A 19,102-nucleotide genomic window follows, 5' to 3' on the forward strand; every position below is an offset into this window, starting at 1 on the left:
TGCGCAAATCGGAGAACCTCAAGTTAGCGCTTTGGTGATGCTTATCTGCTGTATAGTTTCTGCTGTATCTTGTATGTGATTTATTATCAGTGACTCATCTATATGGTTTATTGGAAGCTGCTGTTCTGTCTTTTCCAATGCTTTATACTGCAGCTTTGCTTACAGAAGCTCAGCTAAAAGTAATGACATATGAAGGACAGAATGATTATAAACTTCAAGCAACTACACCACTATTACTTTGTATGGGAAATGAGTGTTCATATGGGGTAGTTCACCTTTAATACAAGACAGACACATAGATGTGGCCCTTATAAGATAAATGTTCCAATATTGGATGTATAGGACGTGCCCAATGACCACTTTATGGTTATTTTTAGCTGCATAACTGGAGCCCCCAGTAATGAAAATCTTCTTTAATTATAGCAAATCCTGTGAGATCTTTGTTACTTGGGGACGCTGCATGCGGATGTCTAGAGACCTGGAACAATCTCAGTTTTGTCTTGTTATTTGCACTTTAATTAGGGATGAAGAATCTTTCCCTGCTGATCACTGCTGTGTAATTACAAGTCAAAATAACGAGGAGACTGAAAAGCGAGTCCACGATCAGGAGTCAAGAGACATTAATGGGATTAATACTGAGCTACATAATGAAATTCTGTCTGACTGAAGCTACCACTAGGGGGAGCTGAGGAGCTTACTGTATAATGTGATATTAATGATTTGAATGTCTCATGTGCAGTAAGCTTCTAACCCCCCTCCTCCTCCTAGTGGTGACTGCAGTCACCAGAATGTTACATGTAACTCTATGGGAGCTGTATATTTCTGTATGTTGTGAGCTTCCCCTAGTGGTGATTGCAGGCAGCAGAATTTTATCATGTAACTCTATGGGAGCTGTATATTTCTGTATGTTGTGAGCTCCCCCTAGTGGTGACTGCAGGCAGCAGAATTTTATCATGTAACTCTATGGGTGCTGTATATTTCTGTATGTAGTGAGCTCCACATAGTGGTGGCTTCAGGCATCAGAATCTTATCATGTAACTCTATGGGATCTGTATATATCTGTATGTAGTAAACTCCTCCTAGTGGTGACTGCAGGCAGCAGAATGTTATCATGTAACTCTATGGGAGCTATATATATATATATATATATATATATATATGTGTGTAGTGAGCTCCCTCTGGTGGTGATTGCAGGCAGCGGAATATTGTTATGTAACTCTATGGGAGCTGTATATATATCTGTATGTAGTGAGCTGTTGAAAGCCTAATTGAGGTAATAAAGAATCTAACCCCCCTCATTACATAAGTCATGGCTCTCAGATCTGGAGGATTGCTAGCGTCCAATGAAATCAATAGATTCCCTGCAATGCTGCATTTTCTTCCTGTTTATATTAAGGGGTTGTCAAATTTAGAAAACCTATTTTAAAATAACCTATTATAAAATTCTGGGTTAAAAGGAAGAAGGAGCATTCAGAACGCTCATCTATAAGTGGAGAGAGGCCACAAAGAGCGTCTCTCTCTCTGGAGGACCAGGCATTACTCGGATGAGACATTAATTTTAATGGGCATCATGTAATTCTATATTTCTCCTGTGGCGGTGCTGCAGAGGAACTGAACAATTGCTACCAGGTTTTCCCACAGATTATAGTGGGTTGCTGGGGGTCTCAGCGTCAGGACCCCCTATTATCCACTTATCATCGAGGGCCCTTATAACAAACAAGGATTGTTTAAAGTGGGCATAAAAATAATAACAGAGCCCCATAGACAATGAACGGAGGATTAACAACCAATCAAAAAAACGGACTAAGAAACATGTAAAACATTTATACATTTATTAGGACCAGACCAATAATAAAACCAGCCATATAAAGAATTCGCCAAAAACATGTAACATATCGCCCTGATCCGGGCGTCACTGAATTCACAGATTACGTGACAGGTTCTGAGCTCGAAGTAAAATCCACAGAAATCCTAATACACGTAATAGAAAGTACCGGACGTGACGTTGCGGTTTCCTGCCTCCGCGTTGTACGGCGCCGGCGTCGCGGCTTCAGTTACACAGATCGGTCTTGCAGCAGCGGGTGGATGCTTCGAAGCCCTTCAGGATCATACAATTTGCCTCGTTGACACATCCGCGGGTCATTGTAACTAGAGAGAAATGGGGGAAGATCAAGAAACAAATAAATGTAGCGATAACTAGAGATTGAAACTGATACATTGTATGACAAGGAAACAGGTCACCATCTTGTGGGACAGCACAGGGTCCTCGTGCTGGTGGAAGAAGTCCCAAATTCATCCATAGTAAACAATAGCGCTTTGTAGACATTACCATAGGCAGACTGCTGCGCATCCCATTCCCTGAAGGGGGCGCTGTAGGGAAACCATTTATAGACATTGACCCTCAGCTGCCTCCATCTGCTGATCAGAGAAAACCCCTCCCCCTCAAAATGGGGCAGAAGACATTATTTTCTAAAAAAAATCCCTTTAAAGAGATCCTGCTACTCCCATTGCCTCACTCCCCCAATAACCACAGACACCCCCAGAACAGCTGTTGGTGGAGCGGCCTACCTCCCTCTATCCCAGGCCGTCTTAGAGGACTGACCGCCCAGTCGTGCCCCCCAGACTGACACATGTCCTGACACCCTGCAGTGCCCTGACTGTAGTGGGCCCATCATTTTACTCTGGAATTGTCGTGATTTCGCCTTAGGCCCCCTTCCCATATATCAGGCCCCCATATATTTGTAATAGTTTCCCTCTGGGGTGGTACAGAAACGCTGGAGGGAAACTAATGCCAGAACTTAAAGATATCTATTTTTAAAAAAAAAATCTATGACGTAGCTTACATATAGGGGTGGATCTCATCATGAGAAAGCAATGGTCGACCTTATCTCTGCAGGTGACTGTGATGCTGGTGCAGGTGCGCGTTCCGATACAGGAGCTCTGCCTGCATTTCAAGGCGTCAGCTATGGAGACACATAGAGATATCAGACGTTTACACAGCAATTCAGGTACAAAAAGACAAAGTCCAATGGGACAAAGTCACCCGTCACCAACACATCACAGGATTTACAGGATACTAACATGACACTGCAGAGGTTACGCTCCTTCCCTGACAAGCAGAAAGAAAGAGTCTCCTCCTATTGCCATGCTACTGCAGAGACTGTGCTCCTTCCCTGACAAGCAGAAAGAAAGAGACTCCGCTCATTCTCTGACAAGCAGAAAGAAAGAGTCTCCTCCTATTGCCATGACACTGCAGAGACACCTCTCATTCCCTGACAAGCAGAAAGAAAGAAACTCCTCCTATTACCATGCCACTGCAGAAATTGTGCTCCTTCCCTGACAAGCAGAAAGAGTCTCCTCCTATTTCCATGCTATTGCAGAGACTGTGCTCCATCCCTGACAAGCAGAAAGAAAGAGACTCTTCCTATTGCCATAACACTGCAGAGACTCTGCTCCTTCCCTGACAAGCAGGCCAGCAAGCTATTTCTATTCACTGCTCTGCAGTGAATAACAGTGTTACTATGAAGGGGCGCTTCCACAGTGGGGCATGAATATTCCTGCCTGAATCAGGGGTCGGGGTTATTTTGGGTCACTGTTTAACCCTATTGGATCTGAACAGAGTATATTATAGAGGTTATAATGACCTAAGCAATAACAAAAAGTGCAACAAAGTAACAACAAGGAAACAAATGAAAATCTATTTACCGTGGATGAAGAATAAAGGCAAAGTGATGAGGATGATGAGGGCGGCCTTCATATTGAGATGCTGCTGGGTGTTCAGAGCTCTACGCGGCTCCTCTATGTGTGTCCTGTATATATACCGTTGTGCGCGCCCTGTGATGTCATCAGTGTTTACATTCTATATCCTCCTCCCCTGATTACAGGACCTGCCGGGAAGTTCAGTCCTCAAAGTTCATCCTTGTTTACTGTGTTTGTGACAGTCATCGGGGGATGGAGGGAATTACAGCAACTTCCTCACAGCAGCTGCAATGTTACAATGTTACACCAGAGCAATCATTGCTCCATATCGGCATGAGATGTTACATCAACCAGTAGCTGCTATTGTCCTGCAGGTTTCAGGTTCTCAATACATAGAATACAGGAAATAAAGCAGACCTCTATCCCCACCCCCATTGCTTATTGTGGGGGCTCAGTCTATGTTCGTAGATTCCCTAAAATCTTTTCCTCTTGGGAGATTTAGTTGCTGGCAGTTTATAATGTTTCAGTCAGTGATGCAGTATAAAGCATAGGGGAAGGACAGAGCAGCAGCTTGAGCCTATGATGAGATAGGTGATGGATTTCAGACTACCTCATACTCCAACAGACAATGCAGCTAAACTGGAGTCACTGATCAGGTTATAACACATTTCAGCTGCGTTGTGAGAAGGGGGAGATTTATGTCAATCACTGTTGACTGACTGATGGGTGGTGGTCCTAATTCTATCGGTACATCAGGGGTCTTGTGACCGCCATTGTGTCAATCAAAACTGCCAACGGAGAAAGCTGAGAAAGGGAAAAGAAGGAGAGACGGGCGAGATTGCAAATGTCTCCGTCCATTATAGACAATAGGAGTTACGGAAATGGATGAGCAGGTAGAAGAATGGACAGATGACGGCCATATAGTACTGCAGGATAGTCACACGGTACGCAGCTCCCCTGCAGCTCCCTCACTGACCCCCCCCCACCTCATCATTCATGGGACTGGATTATATCAGGGGATATTTTTGGTTCTGTTGCTTTGTTCTTTCATTTCCTGTCTCAGGACACGTCAGGATCTCTCTATATATATATATACACTACCGTTGAAAAGTTTGGGGTCACCAGACAATTTTGTGTTTTCCATGAAAGGTCACACTTATATTTATCAAATGAGTTGCAAAATGACTAGAAAATACAGTCCAGACATTGACAAGGTTAGAAATAATGACTGCATGTAAACCATAGCCCTTACATAACATAGCTGGGGATAGCCTAATAGTAACTTGTCACAGGACAACATGAACGTTCCTGTAACGTGGGTTGACTCGGGGTCGGCCACAGCTTTTATTATAAATATAACAAATATAATGTAACATTTTAAGGTAAACACCCGTATGCCGGTCTACAACATAGGTGGGCATGTAGGTACTTCACCTCACCAAACCGCCAGCTGCGACAAAACAACATTTCACCCATGAACAGAACATAAATTAATCAACACAAGAAAAGTGCAAAATACCACACAATACAATTGTAGAAAAAAGTTCTGCTCTGAAGGCAGTGCCATCTGCCAATGCACCTTTGAAGTATTCCTAATCGCAAGGCAAACCAGCTACCCTGCACCTACCAATGCCTGTGATGGTACCATTTTTTTTTTTTTTTTATAACACTGAACATTAATTCCACAAGGGGCGGGAGGGAGATTGCAATGTAACGGTCAAAAGAGGCCGACCCGGAAGACAGCTCCTTAAAAGAGGCTCTGTCACCAGATTTTGCAGCCCCTATCTGCTATTGCCTGTGATCGGCGCTGCAATGTAGATTACAGTAACGTTTTTATTTTTAAAAAACGAGCATTTTTGGCCAAGTTATGACCATTTTTGTATTTATGTAAATGAGGCTTGCAAAAGTCCAAGTGGGCGTGTATTATGTGCGTACATCGGGGCGTGTATTATGTGCTTACATCGGGGCGTTTTTACTACTTTTACTAGCTGGGCGTTGTGTATAGAAGTATCATCCACTTCTCTTCACAACGCCCAGCTTCTGGCAGTGCAAACACACAGCGTGTTCTCGAGAGATCACGCTGTGTCGTCACTCACTTCCTGCCCCAGGTCCTGCATCGTGTCAGACGAGCGAGGACACATCGGCACCAGAGGCTACAGTTGATTCTGCAGCAGCATCGGCGTTTGCAGGTAAGTCGATGTAGCCTCTGTCACCTGGTGCCGATGTGTCCTCGCTGGTCCGACACGATGCAGGACCTGGGGCAGGAAGTGAGTGACGTCACAGTGTGATCTCTCGAGAACACGCTGTGTGTCTGCACTGCCAGAAGCTGGGCGTTGTGAAGAGAAGTGGATGATGCTGATTCGTCAGAACGCCCAGCTAGTAAAAGAAGTAAAAACGCCCCGATGTACGCACATAATACACGCCCAGTTGGACTTTTGCAAGCCTCATTTACATAAATACAAAAATGGTCATAACTTGGCCAAAAATGCTTGTTTTAAAAAAAACAAACAAAAAACTTTACTCTTATCTCCATTGCAGCGCCGATCTGCTGCAATAGCAGAGAGGGGTGGCAAAATCTGGTGACAGAGCCTCTTTAAATACACTATGCAGGAGGGAGAAAGGAGAAGGACCATAACTCCTCCCCCCAGATGGAGGGGGCTAAGAGCAGCAGCCAGAGGTAATAAACTTATTAACCCCTACCCTTGCTGGGCATACAACAAATAGCTGAATCCCTAGCTGGGGCCCTATTAGTTTTTTACCCATATTACCTGCAGTCAAAGACCCAGCGGTTAAACAGCTATGGGTCTACTAGACTTTTATTTGAAATAATGATTTTCTCCTTCAGACTTTGCTTTCGTCGCTCCATTTGCAGCAATTCCAGCATTGCAGACCTTTGGCATTCTAGCTGTTAATTTGCTGAGGTAATCGGGAGTATTTCCCCCCATGCTTCCAGAAGCCCCTCCCACAAGTTGGATTGGCTTGATGGGCACTTCTTGCGTACCATACGGTCAAGCTCCTGCTTGGGTCATTGTCCTGTTGTAGGATAAAATTGGCTCCAATCAAGCGCTGTCCACAGGGTATGGCATGGCGTTGCGGAGTGATAGCCTTCCTTATTCACAATCCCTTTTACCTTGTACAAATCTCCCACTTTACCCCAGACCATCACATGACCTCCACCATGCTTGACAGATGGTGTCAGGCGCTCTTCCAGCATCTTTTCAGTTGTTCTGCGTCTCACAAATGTTCTTCTGTGTGATCCAAACACCTCAAACTTCGATTCGTCTGTCCATAACACTTTTTTCCAATCTTCCTCTGTCCAATGTCTGTGTGCTTTTGCCCATATTAATCTTTTCCTTTTATTAGCCAGTCTCAGATATGGCTTTTTCTTTGCCACTCTGCCCTGAAGGCCAGCATCCCGGAGTCGCCTCTTCACTGTAGACGTTGACACTGGCGTTTTGCGGGTACTATTTAATGAAGCTGCCAGTTGAGGACCTGTGAGGCGTCTATTTCTCAAACTAGAGACTCTAATGCACTTGTCTTGTTGCTCAGTTGTGCAGCGGGGCCTCCCACTTCTCTTTCTACTCTGGTTAGAGCCTGTTTGTGCTGTCCTCTGAAGGGAGTAGTACACACCGTTGTAGGAAATCTTCAGTTTCTTGGCAATTTCTCGCATGGAATAGCCTTAATTTCTAAGAACAAGAATAGACTGTCGAGTTTCTCTTTTTCTAGCCTTTTGGAGAGTTTAATCGAACCCACAAATGTAATGCTCCAGATTCTCAACTAGCTCAAAGGAAGGTCAGCTTTATAGCTCCTCTAAACAGCAAAACTGTTTACAGCGGTGCTAACATAATTGCACAAGGGTTTCCAAGTGTTTTCTAATCATCCATTAGCCTTCTAACACAGTTAGCAAACACAATGTACCATTAGAACACTGGAGTGATGGTTGCTGGAAATGGTCTCTATACACATATGTAGATATTGCATTAAAAACCAGACGTTTGCAGCTAGAATAGTCATTTAGCACATTAACAATGTATAGAGTGTATTTCTGATTAATTTAATGTTATCTTCATTGAAAAAAACTGGGCTTTTCTTTCAAAAATAAGGACATTTCTAAGTGATCCTAAACTTTTGAACGGTAGTGTGTGTATATGTGTAGTATGTATAGTATACCGCTGCTGTGTATATATATATATATATCTGTGACCCGGTGACTGAGCGCAGCGTCCTTGTAAGAATCTCCTCATCTGATCCCATCAATTATTAACGACTGCGAGCAAACAAATCACTGACTCCGTGTATTCATGGTATAGATGCGGAGCAAATATAACCGTCTATCTATCTATCTATCTATCTATCTATCTATCTATCTATCTATCTATCTATCTATCTATCTATCTATCTATCTATCTCATATCTATCTATCTATCTATCTATCTATCTATCTATCTATCTATCTATCTATCTATCTATCTATCTATCTATCTATCTATCTATCTATCTATCTATCTGTGGTGTTATAGGTAAGAGAATCAAAAGTAGGTTACTAGGAGGTAATTTCATAACTCCCTCTGACACAGAAGATACATCTGATTTGCATAGGAAATGCAGATCTTTGGCCATCAAAGGATGTCCACTGTCTGACAAATGTTTAATTGGCTCTTTCCTCACCAAGGTGCGAGATGTGCTGATTAAGGATTTGTCACTAGGGCTGACCAAACATCCTGACCAAACATCTAAAGCTATGCAAATGATGCCTGTGGTGTGTCTGTCTGTGGACCAGGAGAAACATGGGAGAATGGCATGGTGTTCAAAGAAAGTATGATACATCAAGGCAAACCCCGTCATAATTTATATTTGTAATGACCCACATAGCTAGTTATGATCAGGGAAAATAGCCCTCATATATATGTCAAATTCAGATCCCTACACTCAGAGGAACTACCGGGGATTGGCTATTGGCTAAAAACATGGGCCTATTATAGTGGTGTTTGATATGCCCTGGTTGGTAAATGTCTGCACAGGTGAATGCAGGTAATATTATATTTCTAGGGGATTCCTGCAAGGACACATGATCACTTATATGTTTCTCTATAGAAATACAACTGTGTAATGGGAGGAGTACCCTTCATTATCATATGAACAGCCTCCTCTCAGTGACATCACCAGCCAGTGAACTGGAGGGAAAAAACTGGGTTTAAAATGCCATGAGAAGTGAGGGTCAGTGTCAGTCGTTGGGGATCCATATCTCGGTTGGAGTGACTGCCCATATTTTCAGCTGTCCCCACAGCCAGGATATCGCCGCTGTACATCAGTAAGGTTTTGTTCTGTTTCTTTTATCCCTTTTATTTTCATAAACTGTTTGATTGCATTGTAACTGTATGTATATTTTTTATCTTTTATTCTGACAACTATTTTATGTATTGCACTGCACTATTGTGTATTAAATCTGAAATATTTATAAGTCTCTTCCTTGTAGTCTTACAGAACTTAATCTTCCGAAGGTGAGGAACGTTACCTGTATTTTATGTTCAATTTAGATAACCTGTGTTATAGGAACTGGTGTTAAGGGAACATAGAGACTTAGGCCCCTATTGCCTAGATAAGTATAGGTGGTGGCAGCATACTGTGGTATAAATTATTGGGGTGTTGGAAACTACGGGAGTAATTTAGCATAATCCTGTCATCTAGAGTAGGTGGGCGTGGATTTATGAGGTAGATTAATAAACTCAGTAGTGTAGTTCACCCCTGTGACGTGACCTGAGATCGGCGATCGTCACACTATCTATCTCATATCTATCTCATATCTATCTATCTATCTATCTATCTATCTATCTATCTATCTATCTATCTATCTATCTATCTATCTCATATCTATCTATCTATCTATCTATCTATCTATCTATCTATCTATCTATCTATCTATCTATCTATCTATCTATCTATCTTATGGTGAAGAGGAACCTGCAGCAATTCTACATTTTAGTACCGGGATGTCGTGATTTCTCTTTGTTTTAGCAGGATTCTTGTTAGTGAGATGAGGGTTTGCATGTAGTCTATGACCAAGGAGGCACATAGGAAAGCATAGGAGCTGTATACACAAAACGGGAGAAGATTTGGATTTCATCTGTTTTTTATTTTAGATGCATTTGAGCAATAAAAAATGGAGACAGACTTAAAAAAAATGTTTATAATAGAGCAGAGAGGCAACAAAGGATGCAACCCCCCCCCCCCCCCCCCGAGCTCCTCTACGGCCCCCAGGTATAACCAATTAGAGGGGTTGTATCAAGACAACATCCACTTTCTATATCAAAGCCGGCCGGAGATCAGCCGATCTATGCGGGTCTAGTTTTATAGATGAGCTGCGATCGCCTGCGGACGCTGCAGCCACTGCGGGGAGAAGTCGTACTACATGGCACCCATTTAAATAGTCGTCTATGTATCACACCTGCGAGAGCCAAAATGATGTCCCTATACCCTAATAAGACATATGGAAAAGGGTTGTCCTAATGATACAATCCCCTTAAATGTTACAGTTGTAGCACACAGAGTATTTTGACGAGTTTTTGGGCGTGGAAACCGGAATTCTGAGGCATATTTTCCGCCTGCAAAAAACTCTGTGTGAACCCGGCCTTAATATGCAAATTTAGCTTCCCTACTTTCTGACCTATAGGATACATTTCTATTGGCTGGAACTATTATAAGGTATTACTAGTAGCATCAATGTCATTTGCCGTCAGTCATCTCCGAACATCACTATACACTGTGTATTCTCTGCTGTCCATGCAAAAACTAGATTTCTGCAAGATCAACATTATATCAATTCTTTAAATTCTATTAAATGTATCCGACACAGCACTTAAAGGGAACCCGCAGCATTCTTCTTGCGCCTCTCGGTGGGCAGCATGTTACAGAGCAGGGGGAGCTGAGCAGATTGATATATAGTTTTGCGGTAAATGGTTTTGTAGAATTTTCTCTGGGTTCATTAATCTGGGGGTGGAGCCTACTTGATGATTGACAGCTCATGCATGCCTGTTCATATAAGGAAGGCTGTCACTCATAGAATAGGCTCCGCCCCCAGGACTAATGTGCCCAGAGGGAGGAGATTTACATCAAGAAATTATAAATTCTACTGAAACTTTCCCCAGAAAACTATATATCAATCTGCTCCGCTCCTCCAGCTCTTTAACATGCCGCCTGCCGAGAGGATCAAGAACGACGACTAATCGGCGGAATAAAGATGTAAATCCACTTCTCTACTTGTGACCTTGTGATGAGTATCCATAGGTCAGAACTCAAATAAGATATTAATAATATATTGTAATGATTACTCTATATAGTATCGGTTTTGTGATTTTGTATTTTATTCTATTTTTATTATTGTTTTCTTTTTCTTGTTACTATTATAATTATTTTGACTATACTCTGATGATGTCATTTGCCCTCAGTCATCTCTGCCTTGTCACTGATATCACTTTACGCTGTATATTCTCTGCTGTCCGTGTGAAAACTATATTTCCTATAACGAAAATGAAACATTTCTAGAGCAAAACAAGATGGCGGCAGCTGCAAGATCACAACAAAAATAATTGTATTAGCGATGCCGGAAAGGATCGGTTCTTCACAATCTAACATTTATTTTTTTATTATTATCCTTCTTCAGGATGGAACGTTTCTCCTGGATCCTGATACAGTCACATGGGGCGGCTGCGCCCCGGGCGCTGGCAATGCTGGTGTAGTTGGTTTAGTTATAACATCCTGCTCGTCTGAGTCGGATACCAGGAGAAATCTTAGATAATTCCAAATTGAGCCAACTCATGTAACTCGAGGTGGCTGAAGGCTTCCCAGGGGCAGATGACAGTGATGTCTGGAGAAGAGAAGAAGACATATTATTTACAGTAAACCTTCTCTCCCCTCCCCTATAATAATAAGCCTCCCAGACGCTCCTATGTTGTTCCTCTGACCAGTAATTCACTAGTAAAGCTGAAGTTTGTGCTTCAGAGCTGTTCTTTCTATTGTGACTGAGGACACAAGCGGCCATTTTGGAGGCCACAGAGAGCTGTTTCTGGTCACGTGGTCACAGACCTTTAGAAAAGATTCTTGCCTGATCCCCCCCTTATGTCTGCTAATGCTGCGATTACTACTCTCATATCCACATTCCCATGCCTTCTGCGCCTACTTGGATTTGTATATGTAAAATGCCCCTAAAGTAGCAACACCCACATGACAGCCACATGACAGCCCACATGACAGCCACATGACAGCCCACATGCACCCTGTGATTTTGCAATGCAAACTCCTCCACTTTAGGTTTTAATTGATATCAGTGGAGGGCACAGCCTAGAAGAAAATAGCTATAAAACCCAGACCGGTACAAGAGAAGCCGGAAAAATGTCTGGAATGTTCCTTATGTGACTTTCTGGATTATATAAGGGAAATGCAAAACAAACAATTCCTGGATATACAACTACAATGGGATCACGGCTCAGAGAGAGTAATGGGATTGAGAGCTGCAGGTGGTCACGTGACAACCATCGAGGGAGGAAACACCTCCAATATGGGGCGTGGCATGTGGGAGGAGCCTGTGGCCAAACACCCCTCCCTCAAGCTGACCCAGGACTTCAACATGTAAAAATGCCGTATACGGTTCCTCACCTGTTCCAAGTCCTTCCATTCCAGGAATATCGTCTCCAAACCTGCAACATTAAATCCAGATCTTTCACAAACAAATTCAGGTGACGTTTTGTTACTCGGTAGGAGACAAGTGCCCACATGGCGGTTAAAGGAAATCTCCACTTTCTATAGTATCTGTGTGAGCTCCTCGGCTACACGTTGTTAAGGCTTTGTGTTCCCTGCAGTCACGGTTACAGTACGGTTTCTACATTGTCGCAGTGTGTGGTTGTTACCTCCATGACAAGTATCTTCCCATGACAGCAAATCGGTGTCAGACTCCAACCCTCAATTTAAACTCCAATCCCTTGAAGCCTAACAATATTCTCAGTTAAAGGAACACTCTAGACTATAAACATATACACAATCTTATGCCTATGGCAGGGCATGAGGGGGCGGTACTGGATCCCTGTGTCATGCTCCGCCCATTAAGACCTGTGTCAGAGGTATCAGACTCCTCCTGTTATGTAATTTATTTTCCCCTACAGGTGGGAAAGAATATGGCGGCTGTTAAGTCTTTATGACCTCAATACGTAGATAGCAGAGGGAGCCATATTGGGATCTGACCGACCCTTTCATCAGGACCTTGCTTGTCCTTAGCAGGACTGTATTTACCATAAGATGCTCTAGGTCAGTGGTCTCCATCCTGTGGCCCTCCAGCTGTTGTGAAATGATAACTCTCAGAGGGCATGCTGGGGGTTGTTGTCTCACAACAGCTGGAGAGCCGCGGGTTGGAGAACGCTGTCCATGCGTACAAGGGATCTTCACCCTGAATCTACAGACACTCCAAGTCACTTTTCTACTATATCACCATCCCCCATGTATCAGGACCTGTCCCCTCAACATGTGACCCCTAATAAGTGGACTTACCCTTTAACTCCCTTCTTTGGTGGTTTGCTCTTGAACTGACGAGTCTGCCTCTGCTTGAATTTGGGTGGTCCCTTACGCGGTGTGGTGGGCCCCCCACTATTGGTGTTTACGGGAGCCAAGGCGCTGCATGCTGGGGAGCTGGTGTTCATATCGGTCTCTGTTATACTCCACTCTCAGGGTCCTGAAAATAAAGAACGTTTGATAACATACAGTTGGTGAAGCTTTGCTACATTGTGTCATTTTAAACATAATGCCCCTAGACCAGGCATCATGATCGTAGACTCTGCGCCCACATGCGTCTTAAAGGAGAACTCCACTCACACAGTGCCTGTGTAAACCCGTCCCCTGCACATTGTAAGGGCTTTGTATACACTGTATTTCTTGCCACAGTAAGGTTTCTACATTGTAGCAGCTCATGTCTTATCTCCATGACAACAAATATAATCCAGCATCGGGAATGTGTCAGGCCCCACCCACTTTATGTTATTTATTATTCATTACATCACCAGCAGTTGGGAGATACATGCAGTCATGTGACATCTAAGCTCCACCCAAAGTGGAAAAGATTGGAAATGAAGAATTGTGGGAACTAATTAAAGCATAAAAAAAAAGGCAATTTGCCACCTGATTATCATTGATCGCCTATAAGGGGGTCACCGTGTCATCGTATGTAATGAGTGGAGGTCTTCTTTAAATGATCAGCCCCCCCGAACAGAATAGAAGTCAGGCACAAATGTATTGTCACTGTGATACTGACTTACATCCATCCTCAGCCTCAGCGGAACTCACAAACATGGGACCGCTTCACAGGAAGCCAATGAGAAAGATTTTGGGGTGCAGGAGGAAATTCACACAAGCGCGGGGAGAACATATCAACTCCATGCAGATGCTGCTCATGGTTGGACTTGAACCCATGGCTTTATCGGAGCTCTATACTGTAACATTGAGGATGCATTCTCTACTTTGAACACTCGGTGTCACCAAAGAGCTGATGAGAAATCTGCAGCAACAATTGTCACTGACTACAAAAATATAGAAGTTCCTCAACAGCCAGAAGAAGAGGAAGAGGAGGAAGAGGAAGAGGAGGAAGAGGAGGGTAGAAGGGGAGAAACATTGTTGGTGCCTGGAGACAGTCATCAAGCTGCTGTTGGTGGACCGGTTATTATGTTTTTCTATTTAGTACTTTGAGCGCATAAAACCAGCCAGCAATTATGTTTATGATTATTGGGATGTTCATGAGTTAATGAGCTGAGCCGCCCTGGTTGTCCACACAAGTCATAATTAGGCTGGATTCACACGAGGTCATTACGTCCGTAATTGACGGACGTATTTCGGCCGCAAGTCCCGGACCGAACTCAGTGCAGGGCGCCGGGCTCCTAGCATCATAGTTATGTACGACGCTAGGAGTCCCTGTCTCGCTGCGGGACAACTGTCCCGTACTGTAATCATGTTTTCAGTACGGGTCAGTAGTTCCACGGAGAGGCAGGGACTCCTAGCGTCGTACATAACTATGATGCTAGGAGCCCGGCTCCCTGCAGTGTGTTCGGTCCGGGACTTGCGGCCGAAATACGTCCGTCAATTACGGACGTAATGACCTCGTGTGAATCCAGCCTTAGGGTATGTTCACACGGCAGCGTCCATTACGGCTGATATTACGGTGCTGTTTTCAGGAGATGACAGGATTAGATACACAGCTCAGCAGACGGTATCACACATGATAGGATTAGATACAACAAGCAGCCACAGACTGTATCACACATGATAGGGTTAGATACTCAGCTCAGCAGACAGTATCACACATGATAGGATTAGATACACAGCTCAGCAGACAGTATCACACATGATAGGATTAGATACACAGCACCGCAGACAGTATCACACATGATAGGATTAGATACACAGCTCAGCGGTCAGTATCACACATCATAGGATTAGATACACAGCTCAGCGGTCAGTATCACACATGATAGGATTAGATACAACAAGTAGTCACAGAACTCTCATGAACTGCTCTTAAGTAATTGCCGCTCAGGATAATGATGAACATGAGGTTGTTGGATCTTATTATCTTCTGGATCAACAGTCAAGAGGCTTTTGCACTTTGAGGGATAATTTTAAGCTCCTGTGTCCCCGTTGATTGTACTCAGCAGCCGTGCGGGATAATGCCGGGCGCTAAGTGGATGAGGGGCTGAGCTCATTGTCATCCCTGGATTTCTGCCTCATGTAAACAGTTAAATATTCTACATTCATTCTTATAATATGTAACGATGTAACAAGTGACAACATCAAGTAACATCTCATTAACATATGCAAATGATGGGTGCTGGGAGGGGGCCGGGGGGGGGGGCCAACAAGTTACAGGTCCAGAGCAGGTGAAGGAAATCCTGGATACGACTCTGAAAGGTTCTTGGAGATTCATATAAAAAGTTCCAGTAAGAAGAGACAACCAGAATCTAGAGAAACAGCATACAGAGTGTGCGGAGTATAGAGGCAGCTGCAAGGGGCGCAGGGAACAGGGGCCACAGCATCAGGATAGTCAGAGGGCACCGTCACCCTTGTCGGGAGGGGATTGTGGGGGGGTCAGTATAGAGGGGGTGATCGCAGGGACCGCACCGGCAGGGGCTTCATCTTGTTTCCGCTCTTTATATAACAAACAACACAACAGCCCAAACGCCCAGTCCCTCATCCAGGACTCCCCTTATGAGTCGCCCCCTGTCCCAGATTTGAATATTTTTTATCTTAACCCGGTAACATGGAAGACGACCAAGGAAAATATCAGAACCGTAAAATGTTCAGCGAGGAAGAGGAAGAAAAACAAAGCGGAGAAGTAAATCTCCTCCACTTCTCACAGGACAATTTATGCTTCATTTTTTCCACTATAATAAATTCAGCAGATTGACAGATAACAGATAGTAACAGCGCGTTTCCTGCAGAACGTGTGCCGCTTCTCTCTACTCTAATAAGCGGCGCCCACCTTTGGCATTACACTGTATATAAGGGAGATTATGGGTCAGTTTGCCAACCAGAAATGTCTCCTTATTTCCTGTTGCCGCAGAGAATTTGATGTTCCGCTATTGCTCTCTTTTATCATGTCAATTATTGCTCAGAAAAGAGCCACTACGGCTGATAGGAGAATATTAGGGAATAGATATAGGGATCAGTGCCTGGAATTTCTTCTATAAAAACTGATTCTAAAATAAACCTATCGCCTGTATCACAATTGTATCTTTATAAATGTATTGATATGTAGATTATATTATATTACGTGACAGAACCTTCTATTGTATTACATTGTATCGTATTGCTTTATATTATATTTTATTATTATTTTCCATTATATTCCATTACCTTATATTATATTACATTATATTTTATCACATTATACTATATTACGTTACATTACATTATATTGCATTGGTTTGTTATATTAGATGACATTATATTATATTACATTATATTTTATCACATTATACTATATTACGTTACATTACATTATATTATATTATATTATATTACATTATATTGCATTGGTTTGTTATATTAGATGACATTATATTCCATTACGTCACATTATCTTCTATTTTGCTATATTACATAATATGATATGGTTTCTTTACATGACATTATTATGTTACATTGTTGCATGATATTATGTTACTTTATATTTAGCATTTTACATCTCACTATTTACAATGGGCTCCTCGCGCTGTCGCTCTCCGCGGCTCTACAGCCGCCTGTTTGATGCTTTCCATGATTTTCCTGGGGCTGCTACATCCATTAGAAGACAATCCTTGGGGTAACCGCGGCTGTAACCAATAACCCGTGAATATCGGAGGCATCGATCGGGGCGATCATATGATCCTCGTACGCCATTTTGAAAGATCCTCAATAAAATATCACATAAAATTGTAAGAAGAACATCGTTTCCCCCCCTCCGCTGATACTCACGCTTCTCCAGGCGGTTTACGGGGGTTTTCCTGCGGCTGCACCGGCCGATCTTGTAAATATACTCTGGAAACTTTAAGCCAATTATAAGGAGATTATCTCCAGCAGCCAATTAGCAAACACTCCTCGACCTCTCGACCTTTGACAGATGAAGATGCCGCTACACGATCAGGGATCCACCAACCAAGGCAAAAGTATGTGCCCCCCCTGCAGTGGATAGGCCTCCGAAAACAACCAACCCTCTGCGGGCTCTAATAACCTGAATTTGTAGGTCCACCGATGGTGTGAAGTGCAGAAAATATTAGGGAATCGCTTAATTAACAATTTTATGATGTATTTTTACTACGATGACATCACTGCTACTCATTACATCACATCAGGGACTTGTAACAAGGACCTTAAACCTTTCTGCCTCCGCCATCGTCCCCTTTATGAGCAGAAGCTTGTTGGCTAATAGACGCATGTTAGCGGCTCTGTCCATTTAAAGGGGTTTCTCGCTATTTTGAATATCTCTGCTTGCTATCAGTGAATGGAAACATTCATATTTAAATTTAGAGGATGAAAAGCCATCATGACCTAATCCTGCTCACAAAGCTGAGGGCTTGTTACGATGTATCTGTGTAGATAATCCTCGGTGGGCTAAGCACATCAACATAATTGATCTCCCTCCTGGCCTGGACTTCAGGCTTATCGCTCTTATCCCACTAACTTTCAGCTGTGTGAGCAGGACTAGATCAAAGCAGGTTTTTTTTTAGCCTTTGGATGTAAACAAGTATGTTTCCATTCACTGACAGCAAGCAGACATCTTCAAAATGGTGAGGAATTGCTCCACCCTAGTGGAAGAAAAAAGTTGAAAATTTAGGCGCATGGCTATTTTGCACAAAAAATGTTGCCTTTTTTTTCCACACTTAAAAAAGAGGTGTGGCCTAGTAAAAGGGGCAGGTCTACGAGAGCCCAACATATTCATTATAATTTACACCAGAAATTTGGCGGAAATCAACAGCAGCTCAGAACTGGCCTAGTTTCACTTCCAGGCACACGGACAGCACGAGACGTGACTCATTTATTAAGAGGTGAATCACTGGTATCTTAATCCGACGCTGTGAAACCCAAATATTAGTAGATCTGACCCAAAGTATATAAGAAAATAGCAGGACTCTATTAATGATATAATGATGGACGAGTCCTTTAATATTTAAAGGCAAATGCTCAATAAATATTGCAGGAAATTCTCTCTCACTTGTCCTAAACATCAGGGTATTGGGACCCCGGGGATCCTGAGATCACTCTCCGCCGAAGGTTCGGACACATTCCCAGATATAATGGGCCAAACAACCAGCTGACAGAAAACAAAGCGGTGAGGCCCCTTTAATGATGACATCAGCACTGACGGGTTATAGAGGTATTATATACAGGAGTTTATGACATGTCACATTTATAGAATTATAAAGAATAACCCCCTTCCCACACGCAGCCCCCTGTAAATGTCTGCAGATCATCGCCCCCTCTGAGGTCACACCCGAGTATTATTCCAAGTGGCCCCAGTGAGATTCAGTCACAACCTCGCGCCTCGCTGACGGTTATCTGCGGGATCATGAGGAACTAACGGATCCGGCCGCCACAAGAGAAAGAAATCAACGTCTAATCTCCTCATCATAGAAACAAAGTGATTCACAGATAAAGCCCAAAAATGAACAGCGCAGAACTACAACCCCCATCATGTAAAAATAAAATAACCGTGCTGCTGAGCTGTGTATCTAATCCTATCATGTGTGATACTGTCTGCTGAGCTGTGTATCTAATCCTATCATGTGTGATACTGTCTGCTGAGCTGCTGTATCTAATCCTATCATGCGTGATACTGTCTGCTGAGCTGTGTATCTAATCCTGTCATGTGTGATACTGTCTGCAGTACATGTGT

At 43.1% G+C, this 19,102-nt stretch overlaps 1 protein-coding gene across 1 annotated transcript; it reads right to left on the reverse strand.

The window, feature by feature from the left end:
• Nucleotides 1–11,325: 11,325 nt before the first annotated feature.
• Nucleotides 11,326–13,435, reverse strand: PDE6H (phosphodiesterase 6H). Its single transcript, XM_075832453.1, has 3 exons — nucleotides 13,237–13,435; nucleotides 12,352–12,392; nucleotides 11,326–11,563 (listed from the first exon to the last, which is right to left on the reverse strand). The coding sequence occupies exons 1-3, from the start codon at nucleotides 13,383–13,385 to the stop codon at nucleotides 11,487–11,489; spliced, it is 267 nt and encodes an 88-aa protein (XP_075688568.1). The 5' UTR covers nucleotides 13,386–13,435; the 3' UTR covers nucleotides 11,326–11,486.
• Nucleotides 13,436–19,102: the final 5,667 nt, after the last annotated feature.

Source organism: Rhinoderma darwinii, chromosome 7, assembly GCF_050947455.1.
Source record: "Rhinoderma darwinii isolate aRhiDar2 chromosome 7, aRhiDar2.hap1, whole genome shotgun sequence".
Classification (NCBI taxonomy): domain Eukaryota; kingdom Metazoa; phylum Chordata; class Amphibia; order Anura; family Rhinodermatidae; genus Rhinoderma; species Rhinoderma darwinii.

Excerpts from the sequence above, each read along its gene's own strand:
- PDE6H (XM_075832453.1), bottom strand. The coding sequence starts at position 13,385 with ATGAACACCAGCTCCCCAGCATGCAGCGCCTTGGCTCCCGTAAACACC. Across the intron at positions 12,393-13,236 it reads CCAAAGAAGGGAGTTAAAGG|GTTTGGAGACGATATTCCTG; the intron begins GTAAGTCCACTT and ends TTAATGTTGCAG. Across the intron at positions 11,564-12,351 it reads AATGGAAGGACTTGGAACAG|ACATCACTGTCATCTGCCCC; the intron begins GTGAGGAACCGT and ends TCTCTTCTCCAG.